The sequence below is a fragment of the Candoia aspera genome, chromosome 2, assembly GCF_035149785.1.
Source record: "Candoia aspera isolate rCanAsp1 chromosome 2, rCanAsp1.hap2, whole genome shotgun sequence".
Classification (NCBI taxonomy): Eukaryota; Metazoa; Chordata; class Lepidosauria; order Squamata; family Boidae; genus Candoia; species Candoia aspera.
Genome location: NC_086154.1, coordinates 1,277,225 through 1,300,869, shown reverse-complemented (window position 1 = coordinate 1,300,869; position 23,645 = coordinate 1,277,225). Strand labels below are relative to the sequence as shown.

Sequence of the window (23,645 nt, the reverse complement as noted above, 5' to 3'; positions counted from 1 at the left end):
GTGTTGACGACCGACAGGAGGCTCTGGCGTGGGCTGGTCCATGAAGTCACGACGAGTCGGAAGCGACTGAATGAATAAACAACAAACAGTACAGCAATGTGGGCCTACCTTGCAAAATCCTTCAGAGGTTTCAGCTAGTGCAGAATATTGCCACCTGTGAAAAGCTAAAGACCATATTACTTCTATTTTCCAGTATTTGCAAAGGCTGTGTATTTGTTTCTCAGCTTATTTCAGAATATTAGTGCTGATTTATAGGGACCTCCATAACTTCAGGCCCTAGTAACGGTTGGAGGATCTATCTCGTTCTGTCTCAGACTAGCCTTTCAGATTTTTAGGAGAGGGACAACCCCCTGTTCTTCCTCTGGAGAATGCTCAGAGGCTGATTATTAGGAGCGCCTATTCTCCCTCGGTCAGTGGAGACAAAATGACAGCAGGTCTGAGCATGACAGAAGCAAAGGACAATCAGACACCCACCAGCCCACTCAGAAGAGAGGCCACGTGGTCCCTTATATCAGGCCAGAAGGAAAGCCAAACCCAAGCGGGTTTAGACATACTTCACATTATCCAGATGTGTTCTTCAGTCTCAGCAGTTGCTGAAATTCTTTGATTCTGGATTTCTGTTTTCTACAATAAATATTGCTTATCTGTAGGTAGTTCCTGTATTCCTGGTCAGTTTTCCTGTCTGTTGACTGAAGCTTGGTAGTAACTTAAGTGAGAGCCTGCCTATTTACTGGTTTGTTTCTCTGACTGATATCTTGCCTTTCATGTAGGAGCTCAAGGCGGGATACTTTGCGTTCAACCATAGGACTCTCATTGTGGAGCTCGCTGCTGATGGAGAGGGATGTCGTATCTCCACTAGTCACATTTGGTTGATTGTTCAAGAGGTACCCATTTAGCCAAGCTTGTGAATGTTCTTAAGTTTTCATCTGTTGAACATTTCTACCAAGTTCTGCCTTGTTGTTGGTTGGATGTGATGAATGCCTGAGATTTCAGGACACCTTTTTTTCTCTTGCGGGTTTTCACCTTCATCCATCGACCATCCAGTAATTTATTATGAAGAGTGGCACATCCATGTATCAGTTGGGTGTCTGGTGCCTGTTAAATTTCTGGAACCTACTTGACTTCCTGAGAGAGCAGGAAGCAGGAAGGGCCCTGGGAGGCTTTAGGTACATTAAGGGCTTTCAAAGGACAATGAGTGCAGAGCTAAACACTGCAGCAGCTAAGAGCTCTTTACTCAGAAACAGGCAGAGGTATCTGCAGCTGTTATTTACTCAGTATTTTCACCTTTGCCTTGGCCTGAAGATCTTCTCATCTTCAAGCTATTACTATATAGATTTTGGCTGATTTAGAAATGACTCCATAATAGACTTGATGTCCTTGTCTGTGATGGTTGCCTTATTCAGAAAAAACACAGACTCACCAGCCAGGGCTAAGGATATCTGGTTTATTAAGAATAGAATGCAGACACGGAGAAAGATGGGAATGAGCACGTGGCGTGCGAGGTAGCCGGTAAATACCTGCGGTGCGGACCTGATCCTTCCCCACCCCCCATTGTCCCAAAGTCTTGACCGACGGTGAACCCGGAGTCTCGATGGGCGATCAGGGGGCGATTCCGGAGTCTCGATGGGCGATCAGGGGGATTAGCGCTGATTACCTCTGTCCTCTTCCTGTGTCCGGAGCAGGTGTGTCCCCCGTGGTAATGCAGAGATGTCAGGGAGATAGGATGATGGCTTCCCGGGTCAGGGCAAAGGAATGGCTCCTTTGTCCTTTATCTGTATTGTCTTTCAGTGCTTATGGGATTAGCACTGATTCTTTCCTCCCCCCTCCCCTCCACCGGAAAGGCATGTTCCCCGTTGTGATTTATGTATACATCGCAACGGGGGACATGACATACTGCCTCCCCCCAAAAATACTTCAAGGTGCCGGTTTGGAAAGATATGCTGCATGGAAGCGTGTGACTAGCCGTTGCGCTGAGACATCCCGGGCATGCACCCACTCAGGGTGGGGGAAATGTCTTCAGCGGACCAGGTACTGGAGGGTGCCCCGTAGCCTTCGGGAATTTAGGACCTCCTTTATTTCAAAGTGCTGCTGCCCATCGATCATGATGGGAGGAGGCGGGGGGGGGGGTTCCTTATGCCACTTTGAGGAGGTAGCCGGTTTCAGTAAGGCACAATGGAACACCGGATGTATGCATTTCGAGTTGTGTGGCAATTCTAACTTAAAAGTTACCGGGTTGATTATTTCCACTATTGGAAAAGGGCCAATGAACTTGGGGGCTAACTTCTTTGAGGGCTGTGGAGACTTAATGAATTTAGTGGAGAGGTAGACCTTATCTCCCACTTTGAAGTCTGGCTGCGCAGCCCTGTGGTTGTCCGCATAATGCTTGTAGGTTGCTTGGGCTTCGGAGAGAGCCAGCTGAATGATTGGCCAAATGTTGGCTAGCTGCGCAGCCCAGTCATCTGGGAAACAAGGCGGGGCAGCTGGCTGTGGCAACTCTGGGATCAGGACGAAGTCTCGTCCATAGACTACCCGGAAGGGGGTGTGGCCCGTGCTCTGGTGCACTGCATTGTTGTATGCCACCTCAGCAAAGGGGAGTAAGTCTACCCAATTATCTTGCTGGTAGCTTATGAAGGAGCGCAAAAATTGCTCCAGGGTGGAGTTAAGGATTTCCGTAGAGCCGTCCGTGTGGGGGTGTCAAGCAGTGGACAATGCCTGCTTGGTGCCAATCAACTTCAAAAATGTTTTCCAGAATTGTGAAGTAAATTGTGTACCCCTATCTGTGACCAAGCAGGAGGGGGTACCATGTAATTTGTAAATGTGATTTAAAAAGAGGCATGCCAGCTGTTGAGCAGAGGGAATGGAGGCACATGGAATAAAATGGGCCTGTTTTGAAAAGTAGTCCTTAACCACCCAGATGACCATTTTCCGCTGGCTGGGTGGCAAGTCTATGATGAAATCCATCGAGATTTCCTCCCAAGGGCAGGAGGGTCTTGCCACCAGCTGCAATAGTCCCTGGGGCTTACCCACTTTTCGCTTGGCCATAGCACATGTAGGGCAAGCAGCGACATAATCTTTTACATCCCTCCTAAGTGTAGGCCACCAGAATTGTCGCCTTACCAGATGTAACGTTTTTACAAAGCCAAAGTGCCCTGCCATTTTGTCATCGTGAGAACGTCTCAGAACCTCTGCTCACAATTGCTCCGGCACATACAGGCTATTTTGTTTCCAGGCCAAATCATTTTCAAAAGAAACATTGTTTTTATTGGTTTGCAACCATGTATCTGTTTTTAAGGCTTGTACGAACTGCTGTTGCAATTGTGATGAAATTGACATGCGTCTCCCTCCCCTTGCAGGCGGTTGTGCCGGGGTGCGCTGCGTTCCAGTTTGGCTACACGTGACAGCTTGGCAACCCAGCTGTGTTTTGGTCCACACAGTACCTATAATGTCTGATGCCTGACTGGCATCCTGGGGCCGCCTAGAGAGAGCGTCAGCTAAGAAGTTCTTTCTTCTCGGTATGAACTTCAGCTTAAAATTAAAGCAGCTGAAAAATTGAGCCCAGCAAACCTGCTTGGGGCTGAGGCATTTCGGGGTGCTGAGCGCTTCCAGGTTTTTGTGGTCCGTCCAGACCTCAAAGGGGCAAGTGGCCCCTTCCAGGAGGTGTTGCCATGCCTCTAAGGCAGCTTTGACGGCAAAAGCCTCTTTCTCCCATACATGCCATCTCTGTTCTGTTTCGGAGAACTTGCAGGAGAGGTACGCGCAGGGCTTCAGCTGATCATTTGGATCCCGCTGAAGCAAGAGCGCCCCAATTGAGAAATTGGAGGCATCTACTTGGACTACAAAGGGCTTGGTGGGGTCAGGATGTTGTAGAACCGGTTTGGCTGTGAACAGACTTTTGAGATGATCAAAAGCCCTTTGGCATTCAGGTGTCCAGTTAAGTAGCGCTCCCGGGTTTCGTGCCTTGCGCGTCTCCCAAACCCTTGGTGCGGAGTAAATTAGTTAGGGGCAAAATGACTTCCGCTAGTCCCTTGATGAACCCCTTGTAAAAATTAGAAAATCCCAGAAAACTTTGTAGTTGCCTCCTAGTGCGCGGGCGCTCCCATGCCAGGATGGCCTGTACTTTCCCAGGGTCCATTTCAATGCCCCTCTCAGAGATTCTATAACCCAGATAATCTAGCTGAGATTTATGAAACTCGCACTTAGAAAGCTTGGCAAATAGCTCGGCTTTGCGGAGTTTCCTGAGCACCTGCTTAACCAAGCATTCATGCTCCTCTTCAGTCTCAGAATATATCAATACATTGTCTAAATACACAAGGACCCCCTTGAACAAGTGTTCATGCAAGACCTCGTTGATCAATTGCATAAATACCGCTGGTGCCCCTGCCAAACCAAACGGTAATACTTTATATTGGAATGATCCCAGTGGGCAATTGAAAGCCGTCTTCCACTCATCCCCCTCCCGTATGCGTATGCGGAAATAGGCTTCTCACAAGTCCAGTTTAGAGAATATTTTCCCCTTTGCCAGATGTGCTAATATGTCTTTGATTAGGGGCAAGGGATATTTGTTTGATATGGAGACTGCATTCAATCCGCGGTAGTCCGTACAGAGTCTTAATGTCCCATCCTTTTTTTCTCTGAACAACACTGGGGCTCCAACTGGCGAGTTTGCGGGCTCAATGAAGCCTCGTGCTAAGTTCTTGTCCACAAACTCCCGCAATGCTGCCAGTTCTTTCTGGGTCATTGCGTAAATTTTTGGCTTTGGCAAGGGTGTGTTGGGGACCAGTTCTATCACACAGTCAGTCTTTCTGTGGGGTGGGAGTTTGTCTGCTTCGTTCTCCCCGAACACATCTGCAAACTCAGCGTACTTGTCTGGCAAGCCTTCTAGGGCCGCTGCAGCCAGATGTGTGGTTGTAGACGCCGCCCTCCCCACCGCAGCACGGGGAATTCAGTCCCCTGTAGGTGCTTGGTAGAAGCCGTCTGCAAACGTGATCGTCCTGGTTTCCCAATTTATGTATGGGTTCCTTCGTACCAGCCACGGAATGCCTAAGATGATTAAAGGGTGGCCCACCAGTGCCACGACAAATTTCAGTCTCTCCCGGTGGCTGCCTAACTGCAGCACCACATCTCCGGTGAATTGGGTGACCAGGCCCCCTCCCGCTGCCGAACCGTCCAATTGCGTGAACACTATGTGGTGCTGAAGTGGAAAGCAGGGGAGATTTAAATCAGCAACCACGTCCGGGTGCATTAGGCACCTAGAACAGCCCGAGTCTATTAGGGCCCAGACTTCAACCGACTTCTCAGTGGAACCTAACTTAACTTTTACATACAGGGTGGGACAGTTGGCACTCACCCAGACGTCGCTGCGCCCATTCTCGTCCTCCACCTGCCCTCTGGCGCTTCTCAGGGCAGGTGGCTGGCGTTTCCCACTGGTTCTTCCTGGTCATTCTCCTCCTCTTCACTGGAGTAAGGTAGTTCTTTTGCTCTGATCTCTCCCCTGACCACTGGCATCTTTTTGGGCCCTACAGGTGGTTTGCCCAGCGTTTTTCCTGGCCTGTCAACTACCTTTGTTTTCGGGCACGCTGCCACTTTGTGGTCCTCTATCCCGCATCGAAGGCACTGCCCCTTGGTGAACCGTCGCTCCCTCTCCTCTCTCCAGGGTTGGGGTGTTGGCCTCACTGGCCCTGCAGCGGTTCAGGGTCCCTTTACCGTCGCCGCTTGTTGCGCCACCCTCTTGGCTTGTAGGAAGGTTTCCTGGGCATTTTCTGCCTTACCGGCCAGCAGTATCCACTCGTGTAGAGTGTTTGGGTCATCTCTGCATAATGCCCACGTCAGAACGTCCAAGTTCAGGCCCTCTTTGAAACGTTCAATTAGGGTAGACTGCGACCAGTCCACCACCTTTCCAGCCAGTGCTTTAAACTCCATGGCATAATCTGCTACAGATCGTTGCCCTTGGCTGATTCCCCTTAGGGATCTCTTCGCTCTCTCCTTTTCCAAGGGGTCTCTGAAGTGCAGATCTAGTGCCCAGAGGAACTCATCAAAGTTATCGAGCTCTGGGGCTTCTGCTTGGCATAGCTGCACATACAGTCAGCCGCCCTTCCTTTAAGTTTGTTAGCAATGGCATTAATTTTGCCCTTTTCTGAGCGGAAATATGGCCCAAATTCTTCCATGTAGTTCTTGGCATTTGTTAGGAAGAAGGATAATGTTGCTGGGTCCCCGTCAAATTTGACCCCGAAGTCTTTCACCCCCGCTCCTGGTGGGCTCCAAACCACATCTGGTTGTCTGGACGTACCTCGGGCTGCTGGGGTTCTCTGGTCTCAGTGTGGGGATTCCCCAAGCCGGACTCCGGGCGGCGTTGCCTCCGTCTCGTGCCGGCTCCAGCCTCTTCCCAGCGGTCGCGTCTCCAGGGTGGGAGGGGGGGAAGATGACCTCCTGGCGGATTCTGCGAGGTGAACTCTGCCCGGCGCTGCCTCAGCCTCCTGCCATCTCCTTCCTCTCCCCGGCTGTCGCGTCTCAGGGGTGGGAGGGGGGGTGATGAACTTTTGGTACCTGGTTCCACCTCACCCCTTCCTCGGGATTCCCACGCCACCATCTCAGGAACAGCTGTTCGATTGACTCCAGCCTCGCCTCCATTATCCTCAGCCTCTCAGCTGTCTGGGAGCCTTCCTCGGTTCGTCCGATCTGGTGCCTTCCCTCCGCTCCTGCGATTGTCGAGGACAGCAGGTCCCGTGGCTTCCTAGACGCCCCGAGTGTCCCTGGCAGGGATCCCGGCATCTCGTCCAGGGTGACCCACTCACCCTGCGACTCTCTGGTGGCTTCAGGTGTCCTGCTCCTTCCGGCCTCCTCCTCCTCCGAGCTTGATCTCGAACCTCCTGGATTTTGTACCGTCTGGGAATAGGGTGCTCACCGATTGCCCATGCCTTGGAGTCGGGTGCCCCGTTGCTGGTCCTCTGGTAGCCACCTCTTCGTGGGTTGAGTCTTTCCATCGCCAGCTTTGATCCCTCACAGACGAAATCTGGAATGGTGCTAGCGGAAAATAATTTTTTGATTCCCATCTTTATGTGATGGTTGCCTTATTCAGAAAAAACACAGACTCACCAGCCAGGGCTAAGGATATCTGGTTTATTAAGAATAGAATGCAGACATGGAGAAAGACGGGAATGAGCACATGGCGTGCGAGGGAGCCAGTAAATACCCGCGGTGCAGACCTGATCCTTCCCCACCCCCCATTGTCCCAAAGTCCTGACCGACGGTGAACCTGGAGTCTCGATGGGCGATCAGGGGGTGATTCCGGAGTCTCGATGGGCAATCAGGGGGATTAGCGCTGATCGCCTCTGTCCTCTTCCTGTGTCCGGAGCAGGTGTGTCCCCTGTGGTAATGCAGAGATGTCAGGGAGATAGGATGATGGCTTCCCGGGTCAGGGCAAAGGTATGGCTCCTTTGTCCTTTATCTGTATTGTCTTTCAGTGCTTATGGGATTAGCACTGATTCTTTCCCCCCCCCTCCCCTTCACCGGAAAGGCATGTTCCCCATTATGATGTATGTATACATCGCAACGGGGGACATGACATTAGTCTTCTCCCAGCTTCACTGGATTGTCTGCTTGCCTAATCAAAGCATCTACCATTATAAACTTGCCGTAACAGCTGTCTATGCCTTCTAAATAAGGTTGCCTTACTGGGCACTTTGGATTTAGTCAATGGCACAGAAAGACCACAGATACCCCTGTTTATATACTTTAATAAACAAGATGGGAATAAATGTCACAACAATTTGGAAGACAAATGGGAGATTCGTTTTCTGTTACACTGAATATCATGTTGCATAACAGTTTATTTCAGTAAATTAGGGAAAAGAAGAAAATGCATTAGCCTGATCCATAAATACTGGGTATGTCATGCCTGCAGCTGCTGAGTAGATGTAGGACAGTGGCCTGAATGATAAAGCTTGCTGTACAGAAAAAAAAAGTATCATACCTGAAACTGCTGAAAAAAATATTGGACGGGAAGAACTTCCTAAGTGCCCATTTATGTTGCAAGGAAAAAGATGAAATATTTTACAAACCTATGTGGGTATTCAAGTTACTGTCACATCCACCTGAATGGACAAACGGAACAGGAACATGCGCTTAGGACTGTCATACATTCATCTCATGCAAAGAAATATAAATGGGTTTTTGATTTGAAATGGGCTGAATGCCACCAATACCACAATTAATAGCGCGGCTTTCCCCCCACCCGCCCCCAGCCCTAAGGCCATGGGCATGACCCCAGATCCAGACATATCTCAGGACAATTTGGGCATAATCAGCTATATACTGTACCTGAAACAGAGTGAAACAGAGATAAGGAATTATTTTTAAACAAGCAATGCGCGGAAGTGGAAGAAGACAATAGAATAGGAAGGACAAGAGACCTCTTCCGGAAAATTAGAAACATCGGAGGTAAATTCCAGGCCAAAATGGGTATGATCAAAAACAAAGATGGCAAGGGCCTAACAGAAGAAGGAGAGATGAAGAAAAGGTGGCAAGAATATACGGAAGACCTCAGCCTTGTTAGCGACAAAACTCGAAACAAATTAGACTCCAACAGTCTTTGAGTTTAGAAATAGAAAAATACTTCATTTCGCTCTCTCTCTGAGCTGCTACGGTTTGCAAAGCGTGGTGGACTTTCCAGGAGCATGAGGCAACGTGTCCAAAAGAAAAGCCACCCCATACAATATTTCAAGTTCATTTTTATACAATCAGCTATATACTGTACCTGAAACAGAGTGGGCAGCTAATAACCTGTTAGAAATCTAAACCCTCTGCAAAATTTGCTTTCTGCTCTGTTTCTCCACTTCTTTGGCAGAATGTGAACAGAGACATTATCTATTCCCCCCTCACCCAAAAAAAGAAAGAAGAAGAAAGAGAAAGGAAGAAAGACGTAAAAGCCAATTGTGTCCCGTGCAAAATCCCTTCAGTCTTTCTATCTGAAATGTATCGTGTATAGTTTCCTCATCATATTCTGTCACAAAACAAAACTATCAGCATTTTAAAATATAGATTTTTAAAAGTAATGCATAATAAAATGCTGCATTGGTTTTTATGAAGGTTTGTGCACGTCTTGCTGGCATAATTGTATGTGCTCACAGACACATAAACCGGCATTAATGGTCTTTGGGCTTTGTTATACCAAATAATGGGAGGAGGGAGCTCTGCTTTTCCAAATTTGCCTCTGATCAAAGGAATGAATTGGAATGGATTACCCTAGAGTTACTGTACCTGGAGGCAAGGCCGTACCATTATTACGATTTTGGATAGTTTAACCTTGCTTATGCGTGATATGAATATAAGCTGCTCAGAACTGATTGGCAATTAGAGTGACATATAAGCTTCATAAAGTAAAACAATATTTTTTTAAAAATAAAAAATATATAATAGCTGATCCTCATGCTGCTACTTTGACTCTTTAGCATTTTTAGGCTTGACCTTGGAGGGAAAAAATGAGGCCCCTACTTATTTAAGGACTATTAAGCGTCCAAAGGGCACCTCTTTATGGGACAAATATATTTAAATTGCAGTGGAATGTATCTATAGTGAGTTTAAATAGATCCACTAAAATCAACTCAAAAGGACCCAACTGTAATTAAGCTGTGATCAGTTATCATAATATGACTCAGTATATGATGTATTATACAGACTCGGGGGATTTTTCTCAAATAAATCAAAGAATCAAATACTTCAGATGCTAATGTATATGTGTGCTTTTCTTGGAATTATGTATACAATCAATATATAATAACACATTATTATTGTTATGTATCTCTAAATCCTCAATCCATAAAGAATGGACAGTCCAGAACTGACAAAGATAACAACAACTGAATGATCAATCAGCTTTCCATCCTCCAGGATATCAGTTGTCCAAATCTCTAATCAGGAATTAATATTAAACCTTTACTTTAGATACTGAACAAATTAAATAGTGAAAGAAGCTATTCCACATAAGTAAGAACCTGAGTCACCCTTGAAGGTTATATCACCTGGCTGGAAAGTCTAGGGCTCTGACTCATTTGCTAGACATAGGGTCTATATTCTGTTCAAATATGGATTCCTCTCGGTTCGACTACTACCATCAGAGCTACTACTATACCCATTACTAATTTACTACCACAGCTTCTTCAACTTCTTCTCTATTACAGAAGCAAAGTAGTTTACAGCCCTCTGCAAGTGGCTTAGATTTTCTACTTGGATTGTTGAACTGCATTGTATCCCCTTGAATCCCCATCAGTTGCGTTCAGGAGTTGACTGCAAGACTTACCCATTCTATCAGAACGGCTGATGGAGACTTTAGATTCAGAGTAAAGGGGCGCTGGGAAATCCTTCCTTCCTTCCTTCCTTCCTTCCTTCCTTCCTTCCTTCCTTCCTTCCTTCCTTCCTTCCCTTTTGATAGAGGATATGTTGATTCATGAATCTGTTTTGAATGGATAAATAAGTCAAATTATTACAAAATTGAATTGTGGGTTTGCACAACTGGAATAGTTTGTTTAGAAATTAATATCATGGAAGCTTAAAACCAATTATCTCAAGATTTTTTTTCAAATATTCTTTTTTCCAGCTGCTTCAGATAAACAGCTAGTATTTCATACCAATAATAATAATAATAATAGTTCTTCACCAACATAAGTAAATATTTGAATAGGTTGGGAAATTCTATTGCCAATTTTACACTGTGTGAATGTTCCCATGCATGACAACATATTGGCCTGTATTTACTTGCCTGAGATGGATCAGCTCTGAAGAGCTTTTGTAAATGCATAAGTACATATAGATATCATTAAATAATGAGAAGGCAAAACCTAGAAGAACACAAGCAAAGACAAAATGTAAAGAGGAGCTGAGATGTAATGTAGCATTGAATGTGGAGGGAAAAAAATATTCCAAATGCTAACAGGGTCATCTGAAACGAGAATGTATATCCTGAATTTCAACAATGCAAGTCCTTGCAATTTATTTATAACCAGGGCCTCTCCTGCCTCTTCCCATTGCAGCTTGTTCTAGGACTAGATGCAGCCGCCTGGCATCCTGCTCTGACATTCCTGGATTAGAGAAATTTCTTGAAACTTCTCCTTTGATCTGCCTACATCAGAAAACTGCCTCCCCTCCCCTCCCCCGAAGCATAAATAATTAAGTAACCTGTTCTTGTTCAAAATAACATCGCAAGATAGATATCCATACTCTTGAAACATATGAATTGGAGAAAGTATTTCCCAAACTTGTTTTGACATTTTTTTTTATCGCAAGCACCATCATCAAATGAGAATGGGACCAGCAGGGATTTTTGATCACTGAATTTTGCTGGATTTTGAAAGGAAATTTATTGTTACAGGCTTGACAATCCTTTCCTTTCCCTAAAAGATTTGAACTTACGTAGTTAAAAGTTAAAACTTACCTAGTTAAAAGAGATGTTCTTTTCATCACGGGAGACTGGAATGCTAAGGTGGGCAGTCAAATGACACCTGGAATTACAGGTAAGTATGGCCTGGGAGAACAAAACGAGGCAGGACACAGGCTGATAGAATTTTGCCAAGACAACTCAATGTGCATAACAAACACTCTCTTCCAGCAACCTAAGAGACAGCTTTATACATGGACTTCACCAGATGGACAACACCGAAATCAGATTGACTACATCCTTTGCAGCCAAAGGTGGCGGACATCTGTACAGTCGGTAAAAACAAGGCCTGGAGCAGACTGTAGTTCAGATCATGAACTTCTTCTTGCACAATTTAGGATCAGACTAAAGAGATTAGGGAAGACCCACAGATCAGCTAGATATGAGCTCACTAATATCCCTCAGGAATATGCAGCGGAGGTGAAGAATAGATTTAAGGGACTGGACTTAGTAGATAGGGTCCCGGAAGAACTCTGGACAGAAGTTCGCAACTTTGTTCAGGAGGCGGCAACAAAATACATCCCAAAGAAAGAGAAAACCAAGAAGGCAAAATGGCTGTCTGCTGAGACACTAGAAGTAGCCCAAGAAAGAAGGAAAGCAAAAGGCAACAGTGATAGGGGGAGATATGCCCAATTAAATGCAAAATTCCAGAGGTTAGCCAGAAGAGATAAGGAATTATTTTTAAACAAGCAATGCATAGAGGTGGAAGAAGACAATAGAATAGGAAGCACAAGAGACCTCTTCCAGAAAATTAGAAACATTGGAGGTAAATTCCAGGCAAAAAAGGGTGTGATCAAAAACAAAGATGGCAGAGACCTAACAGAAGAACAGGAGATCAATAAAAGGTGGCAAGAATATAGGGAAGACCTCGGCCTTCCTTATGGTCCAGCTCTCGCAGCCATATGTTACTACGGGGAACACCATTGCTTTAACTATGTGGACCTTTGTTGTCAGTGTGATGCCGCGCGAAGAGGGAGGCAGAGATGGTTCGGGACTGGCCGAGGGGGCAGGCAGGCGGATGTCCAGGGAGCAGCCAGGATGGGGAGGGCCGGGTTGAGGGAGATCCGGGATCAGCGTGGAGGAAGAGGCAGCCGGGGTCCCGGCTGCGATTCTCCTCTTCTCGCCAACCCACCGCCTCAAACCTCCATCCTTCAAGGGTTGCAAAAGAGGCAAAAATTCATCAGCTCCTGAAAAAAACATCCTTTTGCATCTGACAGCAGGAAGTGGTAGCAGGATTAACTCATGAGTGCTGTAAAAGAAAGCAATATGGGAGAAAATTAGAATATATGGTAACACCTTCAATTAAATATAGGTAAGATCTTTTTGGAGAGTCTGCAAAAAAACATGGGGTTGGCTTCCCCTCCCCTTCCCATTCAGCTCCCACAAGGAAGGCCCACCCTGCAGGGGGTGGTTGATGGACAGGGACCGGATGGAGGGAGAATCCGCCCCTTGCAGGGAGGAAAAGGCTGCGAAGGACCAGGGATTCCTCCCCTCTCATCTCCCGGGACTCGAAGGGGGTCCGAGGTCAGCTGAGGGGCTGCAAAGGGAGGCTCCAGAGTGATGTTGCTGACATGGAATTTATCCCTAATTGGCTTAATTTGGGAGTGAATCAAGAGAGGAGGCCTCCCCCCCCCCCAGATATTCAATACTGTGTTAACCAAGAAGGTGGTGCTACGATGGGGGTGGCAGGAAAGGACGGAGCCTCGTGCAACTTACCAGAACTTATGTGAAATGGCAAAGGGGTCAGGAAGGGAGGGCAGCCCACAAATTTGGGGTGATCCTTCCCCTTCCCCCAATGACCTGAATGGTCCCCCTCCTTTCCTTCCCTTTTGCACTTTCCCAAAAGGGGGAAACATCCTGGACAATGTTTTAGTGTGTGTTTTTGTTTTTAATTGCATCACCTTTTGGGGTCCCCTGGAAGGAAAAGTGACCAAAGACCTCAGAAAAAGATTTGGGGGATCCAGATAATCTTGGAAAGTTTTGCTGCAGAAAGTAAATGACCCCAATTCCCAGCATGGAGGATTTGAGCATCATTCAAGGCTCCTGCAGTTACTTAAGAGGTATTTTTTGGGAGAAGACAGAATAAAACCCGTTAGTTACTGGAGGGGAATGCAAAGTGCTCACCTGCAGGTTGTTGGATGGAGGTTGCTGAAAAGAAAGAGAGAGAGAGAGAGAGAGATATAACCAATACTGAAAAAGGTCTGGAGCACTTAGGGGTCCTACTCTCAATAGATAGCCCATAATATGTTGCATTATATCTGCTTACAGCCTCTCCAAGAAGAAAGCTTCCTAAAGAAATTTCCGATCAATCTGGGCAACGGATTACTCAGGATCATGCCCTCAAGGGATCCCCCCAAGGATTTCCCTCTTTCTGTGGCTGTTTAGTGCCATCAGAGGATCTGTGGTGGCTCAGTGGGGCCACCAGCCTTGGGACTGGGGGGGTCCAGGAAGACCTTCTATGCCATCTTGATCAGATGCCTCCCCTACATGATCCCCTCCCCATCTCTCCTTATCCAGCCCCAAAGACTCACCTTTCTTGCTCTTCAGGTAGAGGGAGAGCCCCACAGCCAGGAAGGCCACCCCCAGCACGGCCCCCACGGCCCCCGTCCAGAGTTTGCTCCTGGCAGAGTTGGAGGAACGTGGCTCTGGGGAGGGAGAGGGAGAGGGAGAAGGAGCCCGGCGTGAGCAGGAGGATCAGGGCCAGCATCCTCCAGGGGGTCTGTTCTGGCTCTGCACTCAGGGGGGGTCTTGCCAGCCCCAGCGGTGCCCTGTTCTCGGGCAGGATGGCGTCCCCAGACCGGGAGGGCAGGGAGGGGAGGGCAGGGAGGAGCTTACCCCACTGGATGGTGACGGGGGCCTCCAGGCTGGCGTGCCCCACCTGGCAAGCGTAGACGTCCCCACGCTCGGGCCGGGTCTCCAGCATCACCTGGTGCTGGTAGGTCCAGTCGCCGTTCTGCAGCTCCTCCCCGAAGGTGACGCCTTCCTTCTCCGGTCGCCCGTTCTTCAGCCACCGGATGTCAATCTCCAGGGGGTAAAAGCCCGTCGTGGTGCAGAGGAGGATGGTGTTGGGGGACGCGGGGTCCGCCTTGGTGGGGGAGATGGTGACGGTGGGCTTGGCTGGGGGGGAAGCAGAAGGAGATAGGAAGGATGTGGGAGAATCAGCAGGGCCAAAAGCAGGAAGGATTTTAATTTTTAAATTACGGAATGGAGACAAAATAACAAACTTGGCCTCTACCAAATAAAAGCAAAGATTAATTCTACAAAAGTCTTTTTCAAACGTTTATAGAATTGGAAGAGGGTGAAATATTGTCTTTGGAGACACCAGTGGACTCTCAGGTCTGAATTTAGATAAATCGACTCAAGGCAGGAAACGTGGACTGGCCCCGATGGACGTTTGGAGACTGCAAAACCCAACCGAGAGAGGCTGGACCTTCTTCCCGGCCAGGCATCAGTCCGACTCCGGAAGAGACGCGTGTTCGGCCTCCGAGACTTTAACGCCCCCTATTCACGAGGGGCAAATCCCTCCAAGGACGTTCACGGAGCATAATCCGATATTATTTGCGTGCTGCTCTGGAGCAAAACGTTCTTTCAGAGGGGGGACGAATGATGGGTTGCGATCTCATGGCGCCATCCTACAGAAATGGGAATCTCTGACATAACCATTTGGGAAACAAGGAAAGCGTATATGGGGGGCCGTTTATTAAACTGACAGCAAAACAAAGAGGAGAAAATACTAAATGAAAGGAACAATTAGATGTCAAAATACGATCGCAGATGTAACCCCAAAAGACACCCGATGAAAGAACGGCAAGAAGCTAAATTACTGGAAATGGAAGAATTCCAAGAGAACATAAAATTGGCAAACAGAAGAACATGGACATGCAGAAAAACCAGGAAACATCCCAGCCTTTCAGTTTCAAAAAAAGTAAGAAACAGAGACAAGATCAGCAATTGTTACACCAATGATCAGAAATCATAGAAAAATTGGCAGCTTTTGTAAAAGAATTATATTCCATGACTAACTTCAACGACTTCGGCGAACTAACTGCGATCCTTGGGGAAGGTAATCGCAACCCATCCCTGTATTCTTGCCGTGAAAACTAAATGGATCGGTACAACCAGAGATATGTCGGTATACCATTGGAAGATGAGACCCCCAGGTCGGAAGATGGTCAAAATGCTACTGGGGAGGAACAGAGGATGAGTTCAACTAGCCCCAGACGTGATGACGCAGCTAGCTCAAAGCCGAAAGGACGGCTAGCGGCCGACGGTGCTGGTGGTGAACGGCGAATCCGATGTTCTAAGGATCAACACACCATTGGAACCTGGAATGTAAGATCTATGAGCCAGGGCAAACTGGATGTGGTTATTGGTGAGATGTCAAGATCAAAGATAGACATTCTGGGCGTCAGTGAACTGAAATGGACTGGAATGGGCCACTTCACATCAAATGACCACCAGATCTACTACTGTGGACAAGAGGACCACAGAAGAAATGGAGTAGCCTTCATAATTAATAGTAAAGTGGCTAAAGCAGTGCTTGGATACAATCCAAAAAACGACAGAATGATCTCAATTCGAATTCAGGGCAAGCCATCGAACATCACAGTGATCCAAATATACGCCCCAACCACAGATGCTGAAGAAGCTGAAGTAGAGCAGTTCTTTGAGGATCTGCAGCACCTACTGGACAACACGCCTAAAAGAGACGTTATTTTCATCACGGGAGACTGGAATGCTAAGGTGGGCAGTCAAATGACACCTGGAATTACAGGTAAGCATGGCCTGGGAGAACAAAACGAAGCAGGACACAGGCTGATAGAATTTTGCCAAGACAACTCACTCTGCATAACGAACACTCTCTTCCAACAACCTAAGAGACGGCTTTATACATGGACTTCACCAGATGGACAACACCGAAATCAGATTGACTACATCCTTTGCAGCCAAAGGTAGCGGACATCTGTACAGTCGGTAAAAACAAGGCCTGGAGCTGACTGTAGTTCAGATCACGAACTTCTTCTTGCACAATTTAGGATCAGACTAAAGAGAATAGGGAAGACCCACAGATCACCTAGATATGAGCTCACTAATATCCCTCAGGAATATGCAGTGGAGGTAAAGAATCGATTTAAGGGACTGGACTTAGTAGATGGGGTCCTGGAGGAACTCTGGACAGAAGTTGGCAGCATTGTTCAGGAGGCGGCAACAAAATACCTCCCAAAGAAAGAGAAAACCAAGAAGGCAAAATGGCTGTCTGCTGAGACACTAGAAGTAGCCCAAGAAAGAAGGAAAGCAAAAGGCAACAGTGATAGGAGGAATCACTGATTCCCAATTGAATCAGCCCAATTGAATGCAAAATTCCAGAGGTTAGCCAGAAGAGATAAGGAATTATTTTTAAACAAGCAATGCGTGGAAGTGGAAGAAGACAATAGAATAGGAAGGACAAGAGACCTCTTCCAGAAAATTAGAAACATTAGAGGTAAATTCCAGGCCAAAATGGATATGAACAAAAACAAAGATGGCAAGGACCTAACAGAAGAAGAAGAGATCAAGAAGAGGTGGCAAGAATATACAGAAGACCTGTATAGGAAGGATAACAATATTGGGGATAGCTTTGACGGTGTGGTCAGTGAGCTAGAGCCAGACATCCTGAAGAGTGAGGTTGAGTGGGCCTTAAGAAGCATTGCTAATAAGAAGGCAGCAGGAGCGATGACATCCCAGCTGAACTGTTCAAAATCTTGCAAGATGATGCTGTCAAGGTAATGCATGCTATATGACAGCAAATTTGGAAAACACAAGAATGGCCATCAGATTGGAAAAAATCAACTTATATCACCATAGCCAAAAAGGGAAACACTAAAGAATGTTCAAGCTATCGAACAGTGGCGCTCATTTCACATGCCAGTAAGGTAATGCTCAAGATCCTGCAAGGGAGACTTCAGCAGTTCATGGAGCGAGAATTGCCAGATGTACAAGCTGGGTTTAGAAAAGGCAGAGGAACTAGGGACCAAATTGCCAATATCCGCTGGATAATGGAAAAAGCCAGGGAGTTTCAGAAAAACATCTATTTCTGTTTTATTGACCAATCTAAAGCCTTTGACTGTGTGGACCATAACAAATTGTGGCAAGTTCTTAGCGGTATGGGGATACCAAGTCATCTTGTCTGCCTCCTGAGGAATCTGTATAAGGACCAAGTAGCAACAGTAAGAACAGACCACGGAGCAACGGACTGGTTTAAGATTGGGAAAGGAGTACGGCAGGGCTGTATACTCTCACCCTACCTATTCAACTTGTACACAGAACACATCATGTGACATGCTTGGCTTGAGGAATCCAAGGCTGGAGTTAAAATCTCTGGAAGAAACATTAACAATCTCAGATATGCAGATGATACCACTTTGATGGCTGAAAGTGAAGAGGAACTGAGGAGCCTTATGATGAAGGTGAAAGAAGAAAGTGCAAAAGCTGGTTTGCAGCTAAACCTCAAAAAAACCAAGATTATGGCAACCAGCTTGATTGATAACTGGCAAATAGAGGGAGAAAATGTAGAAGCAGTGAAAGACTTTGTATTCCTAGGTGCAAAGATTACTGCAGATGCTGACTGCAGTCAGGAAATCAGAAGACGCTTAATCCTTGGGAGAAGAGCAATGACAAATCTCGATAAAATAGTTAAGAGCAGAGACATCACACTGACAACAAAGGCCCGCATAGTTAAAGCAATGGTGTTCCCCGTAGTAACATATGGCTGCGAGAGGCGGACCATAAGGAAGGCTGAGAGAAGGAAGATCGATGCTTTTGAACTGTGGTGTTGGAGGAAAATTCTGAGAGTGCCTTGGACTGCAAGAAGATCAAACCAGTCCATCCTCCAGGAAATAAAGCCAGACTGCTCACTTGAGGGAATGATATTCAAGGCAAAACTGAAATACTTTGGCCACATAATGGGAAGACAGGACACTCTGGAGGAGATGCTGATGCTAGGGAGAGTGGAGGGCAAAAGGAAGAGGGGCTGACCAAGGGCAAGGTGGATGGATGATATTCTAGAGGTGACGGACTTGTCCCTGGGGGAGCTGGGGGTGTTGACGACCGACAGGAAGCTCTGGCGTGGGCTTGTCCATGAAGTCACAAAGAGTCGGAAGTGACTGAATGAATAAACAACAACAAAGGGCCCAGCAGCCAAATGAGTTATTCCCATGGTGGAAAACAATGACCCAATTCTCAACGACTACCAGAATTTTCTGGGAGGGTTCCAAGCACACTTTGACGACCCGATCAGAGAGGTCACTGCCAGCCGGGAAATTCGGAAGCTCAAGCAAGGCAACAAGAGAGTGTGAATCTACATTGCTGATTTCAAACTGTTAGCAGGAGATCTGGACTGGAATGAGAGTGCCTTGAAAGAACAATTCAAACAGGGGCTGGATGAAGAAATTAAAAATGAATTAGTGTGCCAGGGAACACCAGCTACCCTAGAAGGTTTATATCAACCTTCTGTGGTTGTAGACACCAGGCTAGAAGAGCTCAGACAGATACAGCCAGGGAGAAACAGGGGCCTCAGAGCACTTCCAGGATTTCCAGCTCTCTCTGCAGCATCTCCTTACTCAGGACCAGAGGAGCCAATGCCTATCAGGGTGAGCAGGAGGCTTATTTCCGAGGCTGAGAGACAGAGAATGAGAGAGAGAGCCCTCTGTTTCTACTGCGGAGTCCCGGGGCACCTGGTGAGAGCTTGCCCAGAGAGAAGCCAAGCAAATTCCGTAAGAGCCCCGGGGCAAGCAGCAGAACCAAGAGCCACCTCCACCTCAACTTCCAACCAGGGAAACTCCATCGGTTTCCCTCCACAGAGCTCTAAGGTCTAGGCAATTGTCTCTTGGCAACCCCCCCCCCCGAAATGTGAAAGAGGTACGATGATGTCTAGGGTTTTGCAATTTTTACAGGAGATTCATAAATAAATTTAGTGACAGGGCTAAACCCCTCACACAGCTTTTGAAGAAAGGATCAAAATTCATTTGGGGGGAGAGGGAGCAAGCAGCCTTCCAAGAATTTAAGCAACTCTTTGCATCCCAGCTGCTTTTAAAGCACCCTGATCCCACAAAGCAATTCATAATGCATTCAGATGCTTCAGATATTGCCATTGCTGCGGTTTTATTGCAATATACAAACAAAACCGAGAATACATTGCTACCTTGTGCATTTTTCTCCTGCATGCTCTCACCAGCAGAGAGAAGCTATGATGTTTTTAACAAGGAGTTGCTAGCAATTAAAGCAGCATTTCAAGAGTGGAGGCACTGGCTAGAAGGTGCAGCCCTTCCTGTGAAAGTTTGCACCGATCACAAGAATTTACAGCTTCTACAAAACACCAGATCCCTCACCCCACGCCAAATCAGATGGAGCCAGTTTTTCTCCTATTTCAATTTTGTTATTTCTTAAGTTCCCGGGGTGCACAACTGTTTGGCAGATGCCCCATCTCGATCCATTCAGGCAACCCCCGCTACTCACCAGGAGGTACAGGCTACTATATTACAACCTCACAACTTTCAGCAGTCTATGAGGGGGAACCAGACAGAGATTTTAGCAGCAGGCAGACAAGCAGAGGACCTATTACAAGAGTCAGAGCTCAGCAGCAACAGGACCTGTATGCCAGGGCCAGGATGGATGACCTCCAGAGGGACCCGCAAGACACTGCCTCCCCCTTTAATGTGGAGGCAGGAATCTTCTGGCATAGTGGGTGATTATACATTCCCCCCTCATTGAGGGAAGAAGTACTGAGACTTTGCCATGACCATCAAACGGCAGGCCACGGAGGTGTTTTCAAAACTCTCCATAGAGCTCTGAGAGACTACTGGTGGCCTAGGATGACTGCAGACATAAAGGGCTACATGGCTTCTTGTCATACCTGTAGACGAGCCAAGCCTCTCTCAGGGAAGCCCCCAGGACTCTTGCAACCCCTACCCACCCCTAGTAGGCCTTGGGATACAATCTCTATGGATTTCATCACTGATTTACCCCCAGTCCAGGGGCTGACTTCCGTACTAGTGGTGGTGGACCTTTTCACTAAAATGGCGCATTTTATTCCTTGCAAGGGCCTCCCATCTGCACAAGCCACAGCGCAGTTGTTCATGGACCATGTTTTTAGGTATAGAGGCATGATAAATCACTTGGTGAGTGACAGAGGCCCTCAGTTCACTTCCAGGTTCTGGAGGGCCCTTTTCCAGTCATTAGGGGTCCAGATCCACCTGTCATCATCGCATCATCCTGCTAGCAATGGGCAAGCTGAGAAAGTCAACCAATGGTTACAGCAGTATCTCAGGTGTTACACCACTTATCAGCAAGACAATTGGCCAGCCCTGCTCCCCATGGCAGAATTTACCTATAACAACTCTGTGCAATCCTCTACCAAGATGTCTCCTTTCCAAGCACTCTACGGGGTTAACCCTCCGGTGTTGCCCACCTCCTCCCAGCAGGGAGCTGTTCCAGCCGCGGCTGATTTCTTAAAGAGCAACAAGCCGCACAGGAGTTGTTAAAGGAGCAGCTGAACAGGGCAAAGAGTGCTTACAAGAGAGCTGCAGATGCTCACAGACAAGAGGGGCCAGCGATTGCGGTAGGAGACAAAGTGTGGCTCTCTACCAAGTTTTTGACCTCTACCAGACCCTCCAAGAAGTTGGACTCTGTTTGTGGGCCCTTTCACTGTGGTGCACCAGATAAATCCAGTGGCTTATCGCTTAAAGCTGCCAGCATCCATGAAAATCCATCCAGTCTTTCACAGAGCCTTGCTAGCCAAGGAACCTCCCCCAAATGCCTTGCGATTGCAACTGCCCCCCCTCCAGTAATTGTGGAGGGGGAGGAGGAATACGAAGTCGAGGAAATTCTGGACTCTAGGAGGGGGGGAAGGGGCATCCAATATTTCATACACTGGAAAGGGTACCCTGAGGAAGAGCGCACGTGGGAGAATGCCAGAGATGTGCATGTACCAACGTGGGTTCATCCCTCACAAACCCAAGCCTCGCACTCTCCCAGAGATTCCTCACCTGGCGGAGCAAGCAGAGGATTCCCAAGCAGAGGAGTTCGTAAGTTGGCAACCTCCACCCCCGCCTGAGGCTCTGAGACCAGAAACAGAGGAGGAGGGGGAACCGCAGCCCTCCACCTCGGGCGTGCATTTCCCAGGAGGGAGGGGGGACGACTCTTCTAATTATCTGGCTATTTTCCAGCAGCAGCCACCTGGGCCAGAAGTGTCATCAAACCTGGAGAGCAGCACTGATTCATCCTTGGAGGAGTTTTCCTTTGAAGAATTTCCATCGTTGCCCAGTTCCCATTGGAGCTTGGAGGGAGAGATGGACTCTCATGAGACCTCTGGAAGGGAGGGGGCTGAAATGGAATGTAAATCTGGAGGGGAGGGAGATGTCATGAGCACTGATGGTGAGCAGGAGGGGGCCCCTATCCAGGGGGGAAAACACATGCGTAGTACTGAGCAGTTAAGCAGCCATTCAAAGAGACAGAGATCGGGCCCGCCTTAACCTTTGGGGTTTATCTGTCTGGGTTTTTCCCACGCTGCTTCAGTTTGTTAGGATTTTCTGTCTAATGTAGCAGTAATAAAGTACTAGAGACCTATTCCTTGTCTCAGCGTGGTTCCTGGCTGTTAGGACAGTGAGGGGCCTTTCTAGGAGCAGCGAGAGGAAGTGTGCAAGTGGGGATCTTCTCTCCTAAAGTGCAAGGAGCCTTGGCTTCCTGTGAATAGTAATAATGAGAATAGCAGCTGGTGAAGGGGAAGGTCAATCCACCAAGTTACGGTGGGGCTCAGTGATTTTCCCCATGTTATTTAGCACCTGCACGAAAGTGCTCGGGGAGGTCCTTCAGCAGTTTGGGCTGAGGAGTCATCAAGGTCCTGGTGACACCCAGGCGTATAAGCCAGGGAAGCACCGAAGTCCTGAACTGGTGCTTGGACACAGAGCGGATCTTGACTGCTGCATCCCGGAGCCCTTCTGGGACTTCTGTTGGGGGATGAATGGCACTTGATTGTAATGACGCCTCATGCTCACAATGGCACCACTTGCGTCCTTCCGTGGTATAAACTACATTAGCGCAGCACTGGCCACCTCCAGACCATTGTTGCTGTGTGTGTGAGAGAGAGAGGGAGGGAGGGAGGGAGGATGAGATAGATTGTTAATGTAGTACAGGATGGGGGAGGTGGAGTTGAGCAGCAGGACACCCAAACGGGATCTGCGGTTTTTGGTGGACCACAAGCTGGTCGTGCCTAACCACTGGGCTGCAGCTGCAACCACCGCCAATGCGGTCCTCGGCTGCAACCACAGAAGTCTGGTGTCAGAATCAAGCAAAGTCCTCCTTCCTCTCCATTCTGCCCAGATCAGACTTATTCCCATTAACACATTAAAAAATACAGAACAGACCATATACATTAATCCACATTTAATATCTTTATTGAAAAGAACATTTGTGCTGATGGGGACAATCTATCAGGAAAAAATATAACAAACATGTGCTTTCATTCTCCAGAGTTTCCAACGACAAATCGAGTTGTTAACAGTAAAAACTGAAGCTGGCATTTAACACCCCTTTACAACCCTTTTTAAAATCTGTTGTATGAAATATAGACAAAAACCCTAATTCAGGATTTGTTTTAAAAGTTTACTATGTGGTTTTCTGAAGTTCATCAAAACTTTTACATCAAAACTTTGGTTAATTGGGCATTGCCACAAAAAATGAAAATATGTGCCAGTGTATCTCCTTTTTGCCAATCCAGTTTGGCATTTATGTAATTTTATGGGTACAATGCAAGCTTTATTAATTTTTACAGTATTTATAGCACACCGCAGTCCTGATGGATTGGGGTATGCTCTTTGGGCAGGGTGCAACAAAGGAAAAAAGGTATAAATAAGATCAAGAATTTAAAAAAAATATATTATATAAGAAGTGCCAAATGCCCCCTGGAACAATGCTACTTTGACCTGTTTTTGAACTCTAGCTATCCGACACAATACTGAGGAAGACTGTAGAGAGGATCATCAGGTTATTCTGCAGGCGTCTTGAAAATAATGCAGTAATCACCAAATGTCAGCATAGATCTGTCCAAAACAAATCCTGCTAGCCAAATCATCTAATGTTTTGATTGGGTAACTTCCTTAGTAGAGTGAGGGAATGTGGCATAAATCATATATCTTGACTTCAGCAAAGCATTTGACAAAATGTTTTTTTAACAAGGAAGTTA

The 23,645-nt window shown here is 47.1% G+C and overlaps 2 protein-coding genes across 2 annotated transcripts in view; both read right to left on the bottom strand.

The window, feature by feature from the left end:
* The window catches only part of LOC134491913 (zinc finger protein 595-like), a 610,720-nt gene that overhangs the window by 425,687 nt on the left and 161,388 nt on the right, over positions 1 to 23,645 (bottom strand). The window lies entirely within an intron of this gene.
* Positions 1 to 23,645, bottom strand: part of LOC134488783 (uncharacterized) — a 42,448-nt gene that overhangs the window by 2,773 nt on the left and 16,030 nt on the right. Inside the window, exons 8-12 of the mRNA XM_063291128.1 lie at positions 22,246 to 22,410; positions 14,264 to 14,659; positions 13,948 to 14,073; positions 13,553 to 13,576; positions 12,371 to 12,577 (exon numbers count right to left, since the gene is read on the bottom strand). Of these exons, the coding sequence (XP_063147198.1) occupies positions 12,371 to 12,577; positions 13,553 to 13,576; positions 13,948 to 14,073; positions 14,264 to 14,659; positions 22,246 to 22,410 (918 nt within the window). The remainder of the gene's footprint in view (positions 1 to 12,370; positions 12,578 to 13,552; positions 13,577 to 13,947; positions 14,074 to 14,263; positions 14,660 to 22,245; positions 22,411 to 23,645) is intronic.